This window comes from Rhea pennata, chromosome 5 (genome assembly GCF_028389875.1).
Source record: "Rhea pennata isolate bPtePen1 chromosome 5, bPtePen1.pri, whole genome shotgun sequence".
NCBI classification, from domain to species: Eukaryota; Metazoa; Chordata; class Aves; order Rheiformes; family Rheidae; genus Rhea; species Rhea pennata.
This window is the reverse complement of record NC_084667.1, coordinates 66,604,384-66,621,876: the sequence shown is the minus strand read 5'-3', so window position 1 is coordinate 66,621,876 and position 17,493 is coordinate 66,604,384. Positions and strand designations below refer to the sequence as shown.

General features: G+C 39.8%; 1 protein-coding gene across 2 annotated transcripts in view; it reads right to left on the bottom strand.

The window, feature by feature from the left end:
* The window catches only part of DDHD1 (DDHD domain containing 1), a 65,719-nt gene that overhangs the window by 35,813 nt on the left and 12,413 nt on the right, over positions 1 to 17,493 (bottom strand). Inside the window, exons 2-5 of one of the 2 annotated variants that reach the window (XM_062576520.1) lie at positions 14,383 to 14,556; positions 7,827 to 7,928; positions 3,481 to 3,609; positions 1,434 to 1,581 (exon numbers count right to left, since the gene is read on the bottom strand). In XM_062576520.1, the coding sequence (XP_062432504.1) occupies positions 1,434 to 1,581; positions 3,481 to 3,609; positions 7,827 to 7,928; positions 14,383 to 14,556 (553 nt within the window). The remainder of the gene's footprint in view (positions 1 to 1,433; positions 1,582 to 3,480; positions 3,610 to 7,826; positions 7,929 to 14,382; positions 14,557 to 17,493) is intronic. The other variant, XM_062576521.1, reaches the window with a different exon arrangement.

Here is a 17,493-nt window from a genome sequence, read left to right as displayed (position 1 = left end):
AAATTTTCAACGCAAATAGGGTAGGGAGAAAGACAACGCAGAGAATCTTAATGACTGCAAGGCGGGAGTTTTATATCTGGTAGCTGTTAAAAAACAGCAACTCATAATGTAGGCCATTTGCACATGCAGTATCATTGATATTTCTCCTACAAAAATCTAAATTTTTACATGTATTTTGGTAACTAGTTCCAGTTTTTCTTCAAGGGCTATAAAATCTCCTTCTCTTTGCTTTTGCTTGTCTGCTCTGAAAAACTGCAAACAGAAGAGCAGTGAAGTGCTAGAACAAGTAAAGTAGGGAGTAGCAGGTTGTTACTTTATTTCACCACAGTACCATTTGTCATCTCAAAGAGGTCTACTCTGGTATGTTCTCATTGGAGTGGAACAATGAGCTAAGTGAACACAAGAGCCTGCTGACACGATGGTACACACCATGGCTACGGGACCTGTCACCGACACAAGCACTGACCTACGCTGCCGTTCTGCATTTAAAGAGAGGTTCACAAAGCCCTTATGAAATCAGCAATCCAGCTCTACAAATACTTTCATAAGGATCACCAGTTATGTTACTATTTCTGTTGACTTCAATGCAAAAAGGCAGTGGAACTATTTGTGACACACGTCGCACCATCTGCACAATACACACATGCAGTTAACACATTTTTAGTCTCTTCTTTCAGCTAATGAAGCATTCACTAACACCACCTCACCCCCCCCAGTCATTAAGACTGATTTTCTTCTAATGTTCAACAGAAATATTTTCTGGGACAAGATTCACAATAGCTCAAGAGTTTCTCTTCTCACCAGCACCTTGAGTGGCCTGCTGAGTTAGCACTGATCTCAAATCAAAAACCATTTGCAAACCAATCTTCACAAAAGACATTCAATGGAAAGATTTAGTAAGCTTTTAATTGTGTTCTACATTTTATCAGTCATCTGTGCAGGGAAGCCAGCAAGTAGATTTACAGCAATAGCTTTCAACTGCATTAAATAACTCTGCACTGTTAAGACTGTCAACATTCACCTAGCTCCTCATTCTCCCCCTCTTATAAGGATGCCCTTCACTTGTCCACTGACATCCAGCAGGAACAGTGGAGATTCCTCTGGATTTGGACCAAATGCAGATCTGTCCCCATTCAAAGTCACTAACCAAAGGTGCTATAAATTCACTGACCAATTCCCTAGAAGTCAGAAATATTGGCCATGAAAACAGAATACATCTTTGCTCTTCTGGCTTGCAGCTGCCCTCACTAGGTCTGTACATTCAAATTAACACAGAAAGTAGTGTATACCCACAATAAAAAGACTAATGACTTGGGGAGGGTGGAGAGGGGAAAGAAAGAAAGCAAGCTTAAACTGAAGGGTCTGCTGTCATTTATAATGTCAGCCTTATATGCAGGCTAGAATTGCTACTGCAAATATTATGAAGCACTCACATAGCTGTATTTTTGATGATCCTTCCTTGGTCCATTTTCTGCCCAATACCATGCACAACAAACACAATGTGACTAGTTTGTGGTGGCTTGTCTTCTAACGTAGCTTCTTCTACATAGCCTCTATGTAGCCTTGTCCCGCTACTTGATGCTGCAGGAAAAACATTATCCTAGATCAGTTACATCCTATGAAGTGTGATGCTCTTACATATGCTGACAGAACTTTAATTTGTCTTAGATCAATTCACTGAAGTATTTTGAAAATAAGATTACACATAAAGAAATAGCATGTATTTTTAAGTGTCTGCAATTTTAAACTCTTGAGATATTTGAGCAACTGGTGATATTAATTGTATTGGCCAATTTATTGATAGAACATTTCCGCTGTAAAGATGACTAATTTTATAGATGTTTTGAAAAAACAACTTTTTAGAAAACAGTTGATTAGCTGTCCATTTGCTTTTACAGTGCTATGAATTACCCTTCTTCAGTGTGCCTCTAAACATCCTTACATCTCTACCTTTCTCCTACAGCATGAAGTGATTACTGAAGTGGTCTTATCACAAAATTGCTAAGCATTGGCATTCTCTCTCTGAATCCATTAAGACAGCTGGTTGAAAAGCTTTACAATTTTTCACTTTTACAGGAAAAAATGACATTTTAAGTAGATCCAGCGCCAGGTTTCTCCACTCATTCTCCTGTTCAGCAGCCAAACCAAAAATCAATTACCCAAGGCAAATACAAGTACTGTCTCACTGCCCCGCAGCTGGCTTGTGAAACCCACCAGCAAAGCGTGTCTCCATCCCCCTCTAGTGACAGACCAATATAAGAAGGTAACAGTTTTGTACAAGTGCTAGCTGTGCAACTGGGAAAAAAAATGAATCCAGAAACCTCTTCAGAAGCCAGCATCATTCTCCATGATAAAAATTGAAACAAATAACTTGTTTTGTTTTTAAGGAGGACAGAAACACAATAAAAATGCCAACATCATATGAGACTTGCAGAACACTTCAAAACTGCAGAGTTAAGGTCACTTTTACAACATTTACTCCTGCCCTGGTCCACTTGGGCATTAGGATGATGTCTGTAACCACACGATCACATGGCAGTTTTTGCAAACGACAGACTTGGCTTATCAAGTGGGCTGCTATCTGATACATCTCCCTCCAGATTTTTTAAAATAGATTATTGTACACTGTCCAAATCATGTTCTGGATGCAGAGTACTTCATTTCTTCTGGAATCTTGTGCAATAGTATTGGATAATATTAATTCTTGGAAAATATTAATTAAGTATCCACCCATCAATCTGGAGGGGTAAGAGGGCATTAATTACAGAACAGAGGCATGGAAGTTAAAGCAAAACCTATTACCTGATCTCATCCATTCAGACAACACAGAACAAAACAGCAGGCAGTTGCATAGGTTCTTGTTTATGCAATTGTCCAGCAGCGTAGAAACGCCACAAAAGAGAGGACAAGTTCCAGATTTCTTGGTGGGTATCAATCCACCTTTCCCATGAGAGAGACTGCCTCTCCCCCAGTTTAGTCTCCCTGACTTTATAACTGGTAGCTTTGAGATAAAATGAGAAGGCTTCCTATTAAAACAGTTTCACCTCTCTTCTTAGTTCATAGGTCTATTATATGAACAGTTAAAAGCAGGAGCTGGTGACAGGGGAAGGTATGATCATGTATTTGAGGAATGCATCACAGTATGCAGTACACAGGGGTAAAGTTATATTTGCAAAGGGAATCATAATTTTTATATTATAGTTACTAGACTTTGCAACTGTAATATTTTAATACACTTGTTATCTAACTGCTGCATCCACAATAATAATAAAAGTAATGAAAATATGTCATAGCTATTCTTGTCTAATTGTAAGCATGTACAACAACCTAAAGCACATAATCTTCTGCAACACTGCAATGACAAAAAAATAGGCTAAGCACATATCAGAACTTCAAATTTAGCTTCTCTTCCTAGTGTTAAAGCAAAAAACTTGAAATATTGGTATTTACATTTTTTAAACAAACTCTGATGAATATTACCTTTGGAAAACCCCAACTTTTGTGTAACAGTTCTTGCAATTTTAGATGTTGTTGCATCACTGTAAAGATACACTTCATCCACACTGTGCCAGTCCACATGGTTGCGACTCAACTTTAGACTATGAATAGCTGCAGCAAAAAGGAACAACATTTAATTTAGATGGGTAAGAGGAAAAAAGCCTCTTCAGACAGAGAGATAAAAGGGAAATTCACACACAGAGTAAAATCTAGAGCTCTATTATACCCAAATCTGTATTACTTCTTACCTTGAAGGTATTTTACATTTAGGATTAATCTGACCAGGACAAGCAGCAACATGGAGGCCACCTCTGAGGACATCTCCCATCACTTTCCTCCCACCCTCATTCCTTTTTTGGGTTAGGAACCTTCCAAAACATACTCTTAGTTGAAAACAAAATACAGAGAGGGCAGGGCAATCCATCCGAAATACTGCGGGTTGCCGTGAAGACCAGGTGGCTGTCATGTGCGTTCTTGCTAGCAAGAGCAATTGCATTCCTATTTTCTTCCTCCTGTATCTGTACAGCGAGATCCCCACTTTGACTGCAGCTACAGGGCACCGCAGTAACACAAACGGATGCTTTCAAAGCTCTAGTACTAGAAGGCTCCATTGCATCTTTTATCCTTTCAGAAATGTCTAGGAGTTGGAAATGCAGTTCAGTGAAAAAGCCTCTGAATGAGTAATTTCTGGCACAGAGCAGAATCTAGGTCTTTCAAAAGCCACTAAGAGCTGTAGTGTCTTTGTGCAGCTAGTGTATTTTCCAGATTGGAACTGGCTGAACTCTCGGACCAAACTCATGATACATTGCTCGATTGTCAGGATTAAGCACAGCAGATACTTTATAAAGGGAAGTCAGAATCTCTCATTTAAGCTTGGGACTTGCGTGAGCAAAACAATATTGCAGCTGTACTGACTAGTAATTTGGATTTCACCCAGATTTGGAAATCTGCTGCTTTAGCCTCATCTAACATGAGACATGTAACATTTAGGAGAGCTGAAAATTAGCAGCAGTAGTCCTATGACAAATGTGTTAGTTAACTGTGTCTGTAAGCCATGCTAAAAAGCCTGCAGTCACAGAAAAGGCTTTTTTTTTTCTTCTTCATAAAAAGTGAAAATTTAGCTCATCCTCTACTTGAGGCCACTCAAATTAATTTTTTATGCTCTTCTAAATACACTCTGGCAAAGCCTGAGCCATCATGATTTCTGATTTTAACTCTGTTACAGTACAGAAGACCAACGCTGAGCTAAATGTTGAGACCTTTCTCCTGCAGTATTTTTTTTTGTTTCTTTGCCAAGGCACACAGACCTAACAGATTGATTAAAAACTAAACCAAGTCTCTAAGAAATATGGGCATTAGGAAAGAATTACCCCTCTATTATGCTAAACAACTGATTCACAAAAAGTAAACAGAACTACACTGCAGTTTTACACTGGCAGTGCAAGGAACAGGAAAGGAAGTCAAGTGTGACTCCAAAGAGCAGATGTGGTAGCTTAGGCTAATGACTGGCGAGAGCAAGAAGCAATCTAGCGAGTATTCACTGAACAAGCAAATGGGTTTTTTTCCTAAACTCCCTTGTAGGAACAGAGATGGGGCCATGACCAGAAGTCTAAGTACAGAACTGGAGAGGGAAAGGAAACTCCCAGCAAAACTTCCTCTTTCAGACCTGGCACCAAAGTCAGCCCAACAGCGATACACTGAAAGGGGCAACCAGGCTAGCGGCACAGGCACACGGCTTCCTTTAACCTTGGTGGACTCTCCCCTGTCCCCAAATTCATGACGACTGTAGTCTTTAGGCATCATTTAGCAGCACCTTACCCATAGAGGCCTATTCCATCTGCATTCTGTAAAACACCCCTCACAGTACGCTCCCGAGGAAGCCGACAGCAGAGGAATGGGAGTCTAATACCTTCGGGACCATCACAACAGTCTCTAGGCCAAAGCACGCAGAAGAGGCTGAGAGGGGCCCATGACTGAGTTGCTTACGAGGGTTGGAAGAACAGTGATTTGGGGATGAGTGCTCCTCAGACATTTGCCTGGAATAAAGCTAGCTCACTCTATCACAAAGAATATACCAAAAGGTCATGGATTTTTCCTACCTTGCATGAATTATTCTCACTTGTGGAGAACAAATCCCTAACTTATACTCTTGCACTGTTTTTCAAAAATGCTTATGTTGAAGGACACACTATAGAGCCATGCGTGCTTTGAAATCCCTCTAAAAAGTTTAAATACAGGGAAAGAGAAAAGGAAAAAGAGAATATAAAGTATGTATTCCTAAAGCCTTGAAAAAGCTGATCTGTATTAGACTCATCCTGAGGCAAAATAATTGAATAATAGCTGGAGATCAGAAAGCTTGCACCGACCTTTATGCTCACAGTATAAAATGCATGGAAAAGTGGGGATGTGCACAGTGTACATGTACTGCCAGCACAACCAGTCCTCGAACACTTGAGGAGCTGAGCGCTTCCAGCAGAAGTGGCAGATGGATACTTGAACATGACATTTCATAGGGCTGATGATTTAAAATTAAATACCTTTTAAGGTAAGCATTTGGTTTTTACTTGATACTTTCATCTATCTTCTAAGACCAAAGCATGGGGTGATTCCTTTCGTTTCTGACTATACTCAAGTCAAAATCAATCTTGAAGGAAGCAATCTTTGAAGTGGTAGAGCTGATATTATCTCCATCTCTAAGAAAGGAACTATCATTCCAGTTAGAGCTAGCAATCAGAACGGATACATACTGCTTGAAATCCTTTCCTGCTTTCTCTATTCAAGTATTTTTGACTAAATCTGCTTTGAAATCATTGAGCAGTAGTTTCTAAACAAAAATCTGACACATTATACCCAGAGTTGAGAGCATAATTTGGCCACTATTAATATTTTTTAAATAATTAAAGTTCCAGTATGGAAACTTGAGGCACAGCTGCAGATTTTAAAGCAATTTCTATTTACAAGACAAATGCAAAACCATTAGGAAAGCTATTGCTCTTAATAAATTGGGCTGTTTCACATTGCTGTCATTTTTATATTGTTCTTTATCATCTTTCAATTCATGAATGTCATGGTTTGTTATATAAGCACCAACTTTCAATCCAAGCACATTCAAAACTACAACTGAGCATTATTTGAGCAAAATTACACAACATCATTTTCTGTGCACATGGAAAACACAGGATAAAAACAGTTATCTAAAGACGAAGCAAAGACACATGGCTCTTCTTACTGTTTAGAACTGTAATGATATCTATTCACCTTGAACAGACTTGAGTTCCATGGTTAAGAAGTGGCAGGAAAAGGTTTAGTATTCAACATTTTGATTGCAGGCATTTGTATTTTGGATCCAATTAAAGAAAAGTGTAATCAAAAAAAGTCAAATGGCAAACATTCACGTATGTCAAAATAAGTTCTCAAACTTCAGAATATCCCCAGGAGCTAAGAGGATATTATATGGGCTAAAAAAAAAAAAAAAAAAAAAAAAAAAAAAAAAAAAAAAACCCTCTAAACCTATCATTTGCATTTACAACGTAAATCGAGCATGCAGTTTTCAGAAGTCCAGTTCCACAGTCACTGAAGTCAGTAACAGTTTAATTTCTACTGGTTTTAACAGTGGCACAGATAGATTAGGGCCAACTACTTCTGAGCCTTCTGCAATCATTAATGGCTCCTGTAAGATCTACTCCCGCTTTCTGAAATGAATTTGTACAACATGAACTGCTGTAAAATTCAAGGTTGCTTCTGCAACACAGTAGCCTTGATCATGTATTCTAGACAGTCTTCCTTTCTTATATCACATGCCCAAAGTCTTACTCCATTCCAGTACTGATACAAAAGCTGCAGTAGAAATAATTTACAACATAAAATTAAAAGATCATGATGCATGTATTACCCAGAAAAGTGCAAAACAAAACATCACATAGTGTAAAACTCTTTATTCAATCTCCCCATTCCTTCTCTAGCATAATTTATCTTACATCAGGCCTTCCACAATTTTAAACACATTGCTCTTAGTTTATTGAAAAAGCCAAACCACACAGTAAGAGTGTAAGAGATCAATGTTTACGCTTTTCATGACAGTCACAAACAATTATAACATGGATTACTGCATGATACTGTTAGCATCTACTTTTCTCTATGATGCACAGCATTTCTACTTTTTTCTAGGATTTATGATGCTTTTCCTTCCCTTTTGAAGGAAACGGCATGAATGTAGCTCAAGAAATTGAAGTGGGTAAATCTAGCACATTTAACTGGTATAAGCAAACTAGAATTTAAAGCTTCCTAAACCAGGAGTACTACAAGAAAGAAATCTACAATTACTGTACCTTGGGAACGTTTTCGTTTAAGACATGCAGCATCTGAATTCTCCTTATATCCTCTCCATTTGAACAAGGAAGGGAGGGAGAAGGGAGGGAGATGGTAGAGAACTAAAAGTAAAAACACTGAGCTTCAAAGTAAAATTTTTAAAAGGGATGTCATTTTTTTTCATTAGTATTACTTTTTGTAGAAAATTGACATTTTAGTGAATAAGCATATACATTTAGAAAACGGTTTTGTAGCAAAAAGCGTGAGATCACATCAGCCAAATTTAACTTTTTCCATTTCATAAACGGTAAGGACATCATGAATGCGGCAAGCTAAAGGTGTTAGTAAAAGAAAATTGACAGAGTAATCACTAGTCTTACTGAGTGCCTTTGCATTAGTGTGTTTAAAAGCATAAACATACTATTTTGTATAGGGTAGAACACAGTAACCCTTCTTAAATATATACCGTAAATATTTAAATAACCAAACTCCTTAACTTTAAGCATAGGTCTATTATTTTCCCCAAAGACTGCGAGAGCATAACAAGTTAGATTGGACAAAATATCCTACTCTTAACCCTGGTTTGTACTTCCACAGGAAGGTGCCTTCCACAATAAAATGAGCAGCTTGCTGTTGTTGACCCTCCTTGGAGGAGGGCTGGACAAGATGCTCTCGAGAGGTCCCCTGCCAAGCTCAGTGTTTCTGTGCTTCTGTGTTAACTTTAGTCACTGCTGGTAAAGTTACTTTAATAAATTTATTAACAGAGAAAAATCCAAAATCTAAGGCAAAACAAATCAACTCCACTCCAGCTTTTAATATTATTATGGCATCTGACCACACACTGAAAATCCGTAACAAGAAAAACAACAAACATACGCAATTTCAAAAATGGTGCATCTCAAAAACTCATTCTGATTATGACTTACAGGACTTTTCTTCTCCATTTCTGAACAGATATCAAAGAATCATAGAATAACCACTGAATAATTTACACTGAAAGGACTTGATAGAGGTCATCAGATACCATCCTCCATGTAATCAACATTTGCTTCAAATTTCAGATTTAGATCAGGTTACTCAGGGCCTTTTCTATTTGAATTTTGAGTATCTCCACAGATGAAGATTTCACAAATTTTCTGTGAAAACGTAATGAATCATGTCTATTCCTTGCCTACTATCACATACGTGCAACTTCCAGCTTCACTTCATCCTAATTACAATAATAGACCTGAGAAAAATCACGTAGCAACAGATGAGATGTATTCAACCACGTATGACACTAACTAACCAAATACTTTTAAAATAAAGGTAGCAAACCTTAAAAGTTGTTAGAAGATAACATTTATAACGGAGACTAGTTTATGACCTACCCTTTGAACCACTGCTCTGTGGTCTTGAATGGAAGCATCAGATTAGCCCTCACACCAGCCTACAGTGGTTGCCTTTACTTCCCCAGAAGCACGCTGAGCACTTGCTGTTCCTGCCCTGCTCTTCGATACTATTACCACAGGCTTCCGGCTTCCTTGCACAGAAAGCAAAAGTGCAGCTTTACGACCTACCAAATTACCTCTCCCCTGTGCTACAGAAACTCATAGCAAGGGTATGCGGGTTCCAGACACACAGCAAGAGAGAAAAATCAACGCTGAAAGAGCTACTGTGACCCTTCCTCAAGGAAGTCCTGGTCTGAACATCTTTGCTGTTATTCTGGTTAAACTGTTAGCAAAATATCTGGTCTAAGTCCCTTTGAGATGCTGCTGTGGTCTGAGTTTAGGGTCTTGCTTCTCTTACAATAGCCTTGATACTATTGAAATTGGAGAACTAGCGAATGCTGCTGCTTTGATAGACTATTACAGATAAGTTCTGAACTCATCATCTGCCTTGCGAAGCATAAAAAGCCATTTTCAGACCTTGTATTATTTTGTATATTTTCAGCTGAGTGATTGCTAACAATGTATTATGTTACCATTTTTATTTTTCCTTCAAAATGTTTTCACCTGAAATACAGCTCCAAAGAACAAGTGTGATAACTTAGGTCTTTCCCATAAATATTTAAATATATTATTTATTGTAGAATTCTATAGAGAATCACTGGGTATATACAGGACAAGAAAGGTTAATATTTCTGCAGAAAAACATCAGAAAACTCATTCTCAAATAAATCACCAAGGTATTTTCATATTTTAAGGGTTGAAGGTTATACCAAATAGTTAGAATTTTGAACCTAGGAATTTATTTCAAAATATCACCTTACAGCCCATGTGGATATGAATTTATGTATGCTAGGTCTGAAGAATAAATCTTCCTTAAGAAGGATGGGCAAAGTCTATATACAAAAAAACCTAGTGCTACCTGGATGAAAAACAAGTACTGGACAAACAATTTAGAGGGCCTAAAAACCCCCCCACTGTCCACATATCAGCAGCACAGCAGAAAAACAAGTCACAAACCTGGAAACCCACACATGCCGTTACAGCTGTGTAGCATCTCATTTGGGGGTTTAAGGTGTCAAAGATTTGACTGTTTTTAGATTTGACTGAATGACAAGCATCAAGCTTTACTCTTAAATACAGCCACAAAATGACAACATAATGATTCTCATTTTGCTCAAAAATGATGTAAAATTGTTTAAATTAATGACAAGCTAGAAGATGCTTTCCTGAATCTGCTGATTTTATGTTGGTGGTCTGCATTATCTCAAGCAGAGGCTGCAGACATTCACTTTCACAAAAAAACTGTCAAAGAAATGCAGCCAACACCTTTTTCCTTTGATGAGGGCTCATCTTAAGTTTGGTTTTCTCCTGCAGCTCTACTCATCACTCTGTTTTAAAAGACAGAGAAGGAATATCCTTTTCCTGTATCTATCAACAATTAAAACCAACGGTTAAAATTGAAAAATGTGTCTGGAACTAGGTCAGTATCAAAGCAGACCCCAGGGCGATGGGATGTGAAGGAGCGTGGTCAAGCTGCGGAGGAGACGGACAACGTCCTTGCAGCATTTCCTTGCCACTGTATTCCAGCAGCATTCCTGCGGCTTGGCTTTAAGCATCTAGGGAGCACCCTTGACAGTCAATGAGGAGCGAGGCTCATGCCCTTGGAGTCCCTCCCTTTGCCTGCGCACATGCCTGGTCTATGGTGGTCTGGGGAGCCAGGTGCCATATCACCAACATCTAGTACGCATGCTGCACTTCAGAAATCTCTGATCCAGGTAACCGGCTTCTCACAAGTGTAAAATGCCGACACATTTAGAACCACATCCAGAAGTCTCAAAGACATTTGACTGATAAGTAGCATGTAGAGATCTGGTAACTGAGAATCTAGCCTATGAACTCCAACAAAACATGGCTTTCTGGGAGCTAAATCCAGGTCAACTGGAAACTGCAAAGCTGAAGGTCTGCTCAGACAGTCCCAAGAAGAAAGAAAGCTATCCCACTTCTCTGTTCTGCCATAACAAATAATTTAGCTGTGAAAGTCATGCCACTGCTGAAGCCAAGAGCTCAGCAGACCACTGAAAAGAAGTAGACAGCGAGAGGAGCCAGCTGTATCAAACAGCATAAACACAGTTAATTTTGCAAGGCATGATACTAAATACCTTATAAGGGTGAAAACCAAAATGCTCCTATAGGCAGTTTGTTCCCGCTGAGGGATTCCTAACTCTTTCACCGAAGCGGTGGTCTCCATGCTGCCTGACGGACAGTAGAATTTGACAAGTCATTCACCTAAATATCATCATACGCTGTTCTGTTAGCTTCAGGATTTAAAACTTCCTGTGGTCCCAAACACCACCTATCATCAATAGATGCTCTGGACAAAGCATACTTATTTTCTTGTTAAAATGCTTAAATCCAGGAACAGAATTGAGAAAATAAATCATTGGAGTGAGGACTCATGCTTGTAGAGGGAAAGATATCCTCCTGAAGTGCATTCCACACCACACACAGACAGCAAGCAGTATCACTTGGCCTACACTTAAGTAAGCTGATTCTGTTGCAAGCAATGCACTGACAGGTTGCTCAAAAGCCAAGTCTGCTAAACAGCTAGTAGCTTGCTCCCAGTTCTGTTTTCTGCAGAAACGGTTTTCAAAGAAAAAGAAATAAGAGGAGGAGGAAGATGAAGCTGCAAGCCAATTGTAATCTAAGTCTTGGATACTAAATTACAGCATATATATTGCCCCAAGTTTGTAGGCTGAATAAGACTCAAAACAGGATGGAACTAAATCAATTCCTGTTTACCGTAAAAATGAAGGATTTCTGGCTTCCAGCTTTTCAGCCTACTGCCACCATCTGCAGCATGCCTGGGGTCAGACTGAGAACCAACAAGTTTGACAAGCATCTTGTTGATACTCACTAGACAACAAGAGGGGTTAGCTTTTCATTATTTACAACATACCCTGGCATGCTCACGTAACAAAATAATTATGTCTAAGTAATAAGAGTCTTCATTACAGAGGTCTTAAACTTTTTCCGGGGAATTACATAAGATTGCTAGTTTTTTCATTAATTACAGTGCTTTATCATAAAATTGCATATAGCCACTTCACCTTCCAGTGATATTTAAAGGTTTATTTCAACTTCCACTGGTCTTAAACAGCTACCTATAAATCTTAATGGGATCAAATCCTATTTAGTGAAGCAGTTAGTTACAAAAAAAAACTGTAGCAACAATGGATTTAAGGAATTTATACACTTAATTCAACACTTTTCCAAATAATAACATTTAGATCACCAGTGATGACATTACAGTCCCCAAGTTTCTCCCCAGTGCTGTATGTAGGCAGTAATCAAGGGTGTCAGCTGACCAGAGATGTACTGAGACATACTATAATGACCAAACAACTTTTTACACCTACTGTTAATTATAATTTTACCATGACTCCCTTATTACTACAAAAAGTCTATTTAAAGTCATTCATGGCTTAACATGCACTCCATTTCGAAGTGACTGCACATATAACTTATTTTTTTTGGCTTCAGCTTCATAGAGAGCACAGGTGTCTGGATTCAGAGTTTTTTTTCTGTCTTCTATCTTTTCATAAATAGCAGGGATCCATATGTTTCTCACTACTCTCTACAGTCTTTCGTACCTCAAATTTGACAGCTTCTGCTCCACAGACCAGACTTAAAAAAAAAAAAATTGAACTCCATTCTCACTTGATGAGAAAAATCCAAATACAGCTCAAGACAGCCTTCCTTCTTTCCATCTAAAGTGAAGCTACCAAAGGCTGGAAGCACTCAGCAGCTACAAAAGATGTGCTTTCCAACTATAAGCATACTATTCTACTGTAGACAGCACTGTACTCACAGTGGGGTTGCAGTTGTACTAACAATGTTGAGCTTTGTGTCAGTACACTAAAACAATAAATCAATGCAAGCATAGAAATGCAGGTAAAAGTGTTTTTCAAAAGGGGGTTGTACTGGCAGACTGCTGTGGCACATGGATCACACTATTTTTTGCACCTACCTGACAGAGCTGTTATAGCAGAAGACTATACTGTAAGCTTGGCCAGAGGAAAAGATTTTTTTGATCTATTGCAAATAAAAAAATAACTCAGAGTCTTCGCTAGCTTTGGAGGAAGCTAGGAACTTAACTTCCTATACTGTTGAAAAATCTCCTTAAGTCAACAGATGATATTCTGGTTTTCCTTACAGTAATCACAGAACTACCCTGAGTACTGTCTTGCTTCTAAATTATGAACAAGGTTTTACTTATGTGATACATAATTCAAACATAAGAAATCTTTCATGCCCAGGGCCAATGATGATGCACTCCTGTATTCTATAACTGTTTTGTACAAAATATTTTCAATTTATAGTTTAAAGAGTTGCCTTCGAAAGGGTAACAACTACACCACTATTAAAGTATGTTGTGAGGACTCTACTTACAGCTCTTGGTTTGTGGAAGTTCAACACCTGACAACCAGTAAGTATAACTGAGGCATGAAAGTCAAATATATTAACTTCCACTGTGCGTGTGTACTTACCCAGAGCAACTGATTCAACTGCAGCAGGCTATTCTTAAAAATGCTAAATGCATTTGAGATTCCTAAGAACGTCAACTGAACATCCTCAACCTGGTCGTTAAAATGCAAGGACTTCCATAACAGAACGAATGCCTAAGATTTAGCATACTGAACACTAATAAAGCCACAGATTGAATTAGAATGGAAAACGAAATGTGATCTGTAAGACTGATACTCCCTGCAGGGCAGAATTAGGAACACTGGCCAGAGAGCTAAGAGCCAGTTAACAGACACTGACACTCTTCCTGATGCACAGAGAGATTTCAGGTTTGCGCGAGATTTTCAAACACAATAGAAAGATATCATGAAACATAAAACAAAATGGGAATAAGAAGTTTATCCGTGAATTCATTTTTACAAAGTGCTCATCAAATGTGCTGTAGCAGGAAATTCTAAAACATCAACATGCACTGGAAAATAGGAGAGCATGCTGAAGCCTGTAGCAATGTTCCCCATTCGCAGAATGGAAAATCATCACAGAACACATTCTTATTTGAGAAAAATAGGCCCCAACCATCCAAAAAACATAGTTTAAAAAAAAAAGATCCAAGCAATCTTACCCTCCTTCCCATCTACAGGTTTTGATACTTCCATATCAAAGTTCTCTTGGAGCTGCTGGCCTTTGAAACGATCGAGATGTTCTTGTTCTATTAGGTTACTTTCCTCCTCTTCCAGAGGTTGCCATGTACCATCAATAAACCACTGTCCACGCATTACAGGAATTTTTTCAGTTTCTAAAAATCAAACAAGAGATACTGGTTTTTAGCATATCACAAACTGATAGCAGATAAGAGAGACAGAGGATTCTGTCTGGTGTTTCGACGACAAATTACATCCCCTCTGCTGGAACCTCTAACCAGGTTACCAAAACTACCTCTGCAAACAACAGGTTTTCCCATGGGGGTGAAGCCACTAGTAAAGTAGCATTAATCTGCTAGCAGTGGAACTAAGGAAGCCAAGTTGTAAACGTGTGTGAGAGAATGTGAGATCGATAGAAAGATGCAGACTGTGCAAGATTTATTAAGGGTTAAGCTCAAACAACAGTCTAACTGTAGCAGGATTATGTTCCTCTCTATCCAGCTGCCTTATCTTTTTCAAGAAATTGGGTAGGAACTTAGTGAGACTCATGCTCCTCAGTCAAATCTGACCGAGAGTAACCAGTGATTTAAAAGATAAGAGGATGCAGAATTAGGAGGAGAAAGCAAAAACACACATGCACAGCATGACTGCACAGAGCCTTGCTTCCCTTGGGAATTGTGCATATAGTAATTCAATTTACATATCAATTACCAGACTGGACAATTTAAAAACACTTTCCTTGCTAGAGAGGAAAGTTATCTTTAGACTAAAACCAGTCTTTCACTGTGGGTTGCCTTTGGGTGCTATCATTCCAATTTCTGTTTCAGTACCCCAAATGCTGAGCTGGGTGCCCATCCATTTGTTACCCGTGTGACAGAACAGAAGTTTCTATGAGAAGTCTGTCATGGAGCCCATCCTTCATCGAACAGTAGTTGATGCCCATACTAACTTCTGTGGCTGTAGGTAGCAAGAATTTTCCTTTTATGCATATCCCTGCAAAAAAGCTCAGACAGTAACATCCACTCTAGCTCAGCGCAGAGCTTCTCTTCCTACACCTGGAAAAATCAAGAAGGGGAAGTGGCGTGCGTGTGTGCCCGCGCTCCACAGAGCGTAGGCCTGTAAAAGCCTAACAGAAGGGGATTTTATCTCCAGAATCACAGGGCTGGTACAGATGCAGCTCTACTGAAACTCCAGAGCAACCAGATTGCCACCTTTCAGCACACGTTAATGTGCACTGGTATATACTGCACACACACCGGGAGGCTTGGCCATACCCAGACTTCTAGTGTGTGTACATAACTAAACATGTTTAGGTCTCTATAAAAGTTAAAACTCCAACCACAAAGAGAGAGGCTCAAAAAAGGGGACAGAGAAAAAAAAAAAGGCTTTACTACCCAAGTAAACAGTCCTACCTGAAAGGTGAGAAAACAGCTAGTAAGAAGAGCTTGGGAGGGGGGGAATGAAATAAGCATCTGCTTCGCAGAGCACTGCATTGGGCTGACGAATGTCCCAGCAAGCTTGACGTAGGGTCAAAAGTTTCTGTGCTGCACTCCTTTACAGATACGCTGCTAGCGCCATCGTGCTCAAGGGCGCTAACGCAGAGTAGGAGTAGGTTCCGTACTAGCTGCTTACAGACGAGATACATTAGATTTGCAAGCGCCTCCCTTATTTCTTTGGAACTCTCAAACTATTTTGAATTCTTCATCCACCGGACACTGCGCCTACAAGCCAAAGTGACAGGAGGATCTCCTTGCAATCATCTCTCCACACTGAAAGTAACCATCAAAACGTTCCAAAACCATTTAAATTTTTTTTTTCACGGAAGACAAGACAGTTCCTACGGCACTAGAAATGACAATAACTTCTGACCCTCTTTTGTAACAGAAAGAGACTTGTAGGAGACAGTATCTCTGAGCAGAGCTTAACTTGGGCTGTGGCCATCAGCAAGAAGAGGTACGCAGCAGGGAAGCTCTGGGTGAGGAAGGGAACCAACGCTTCAGGCAGGTGATCTGGAGCAAGGAGCCTAGACTACAATTGCACTTGCCTCACCTAGTCCTGGCGCAAGAGCTCTCCTAGTCACCTAAGCTTTCCCGTGACTAGGAATCCTGCAGACAACCTTACGAAACAGCTCCTCTGCGCGCACACGACAGCGCGGAGAACGACTTTCCCAAAGCAGAGGCTGCAAGCGCTGCCAGCCTTTCCCAATCCAACCTCCCGCGGATGCCAGTCGTCTTTGGCCGGCATCACGTGTGTCACTTCATCCCCCCCCCCGAGCTCCCCAAAGCCCCGTCCAAACCCTCCTACCTCCCTGCGTCGCCAGGTCTGCACACACAACGCAGAAGCCTGGTCAGGCTGACACGACTGGAAAAAACCAAACAGAAGTAGTGCAGATCCCAGTTCTGCTGTTCGACTTCTGTTAATACAGCTAAAATAGCTATTCCAAATAGGAGTAAGTTTTTAGGTACTGGCCTAGTGAGGTTTTTATGCACTGGTCTAACATTTCAGATCTTGATGCTCTAATCAGGAGAGCAAGAAGATTAGCGTTTCCAAGGGACATGGTTATTTAATGAGAATAAATCCAAATATACCAGAAGAACAAAAAATCTGAGTGGTTTTAAACCGCGAAAGTTAATAGTCGCTACAAATGACACAGAAAATTCAATTGCCTATGACAATCTGACTGATTTTGGAGTCCACATCCCATCAGCAAAGTGTGAAACAGAAGGATTTAGGTTTCTTGAGATGAAAACGTTAACCACAGCGATGCCAACCGTCGCCATGTTGAGCGCTGCTGGAGGAACAGAAAGCGAACTTCAGCAGCAGCTGCTTATCAGGCGCCGTCCCAGCCTTCGCGGTGTTCCCCTGCATTTTACACCCGTTTAGTAGCATTAACACACGCAAATCCAGTTAGGCCGCTCTTTGCGGCAAAGCGCTGCCCGTAGTAAAAACTGAAATTCTCAGCGCAGCGAGCGCCCATGAAGGACCCCATTGTGCCGCGGCAGCGAGACGCTTACGGCAGATGTTAATCCTCACCGGGAAAATCTGCAAGCAATTCTTTAATTCTTGACTAAGCGTTCTGACGAGGCTCCATC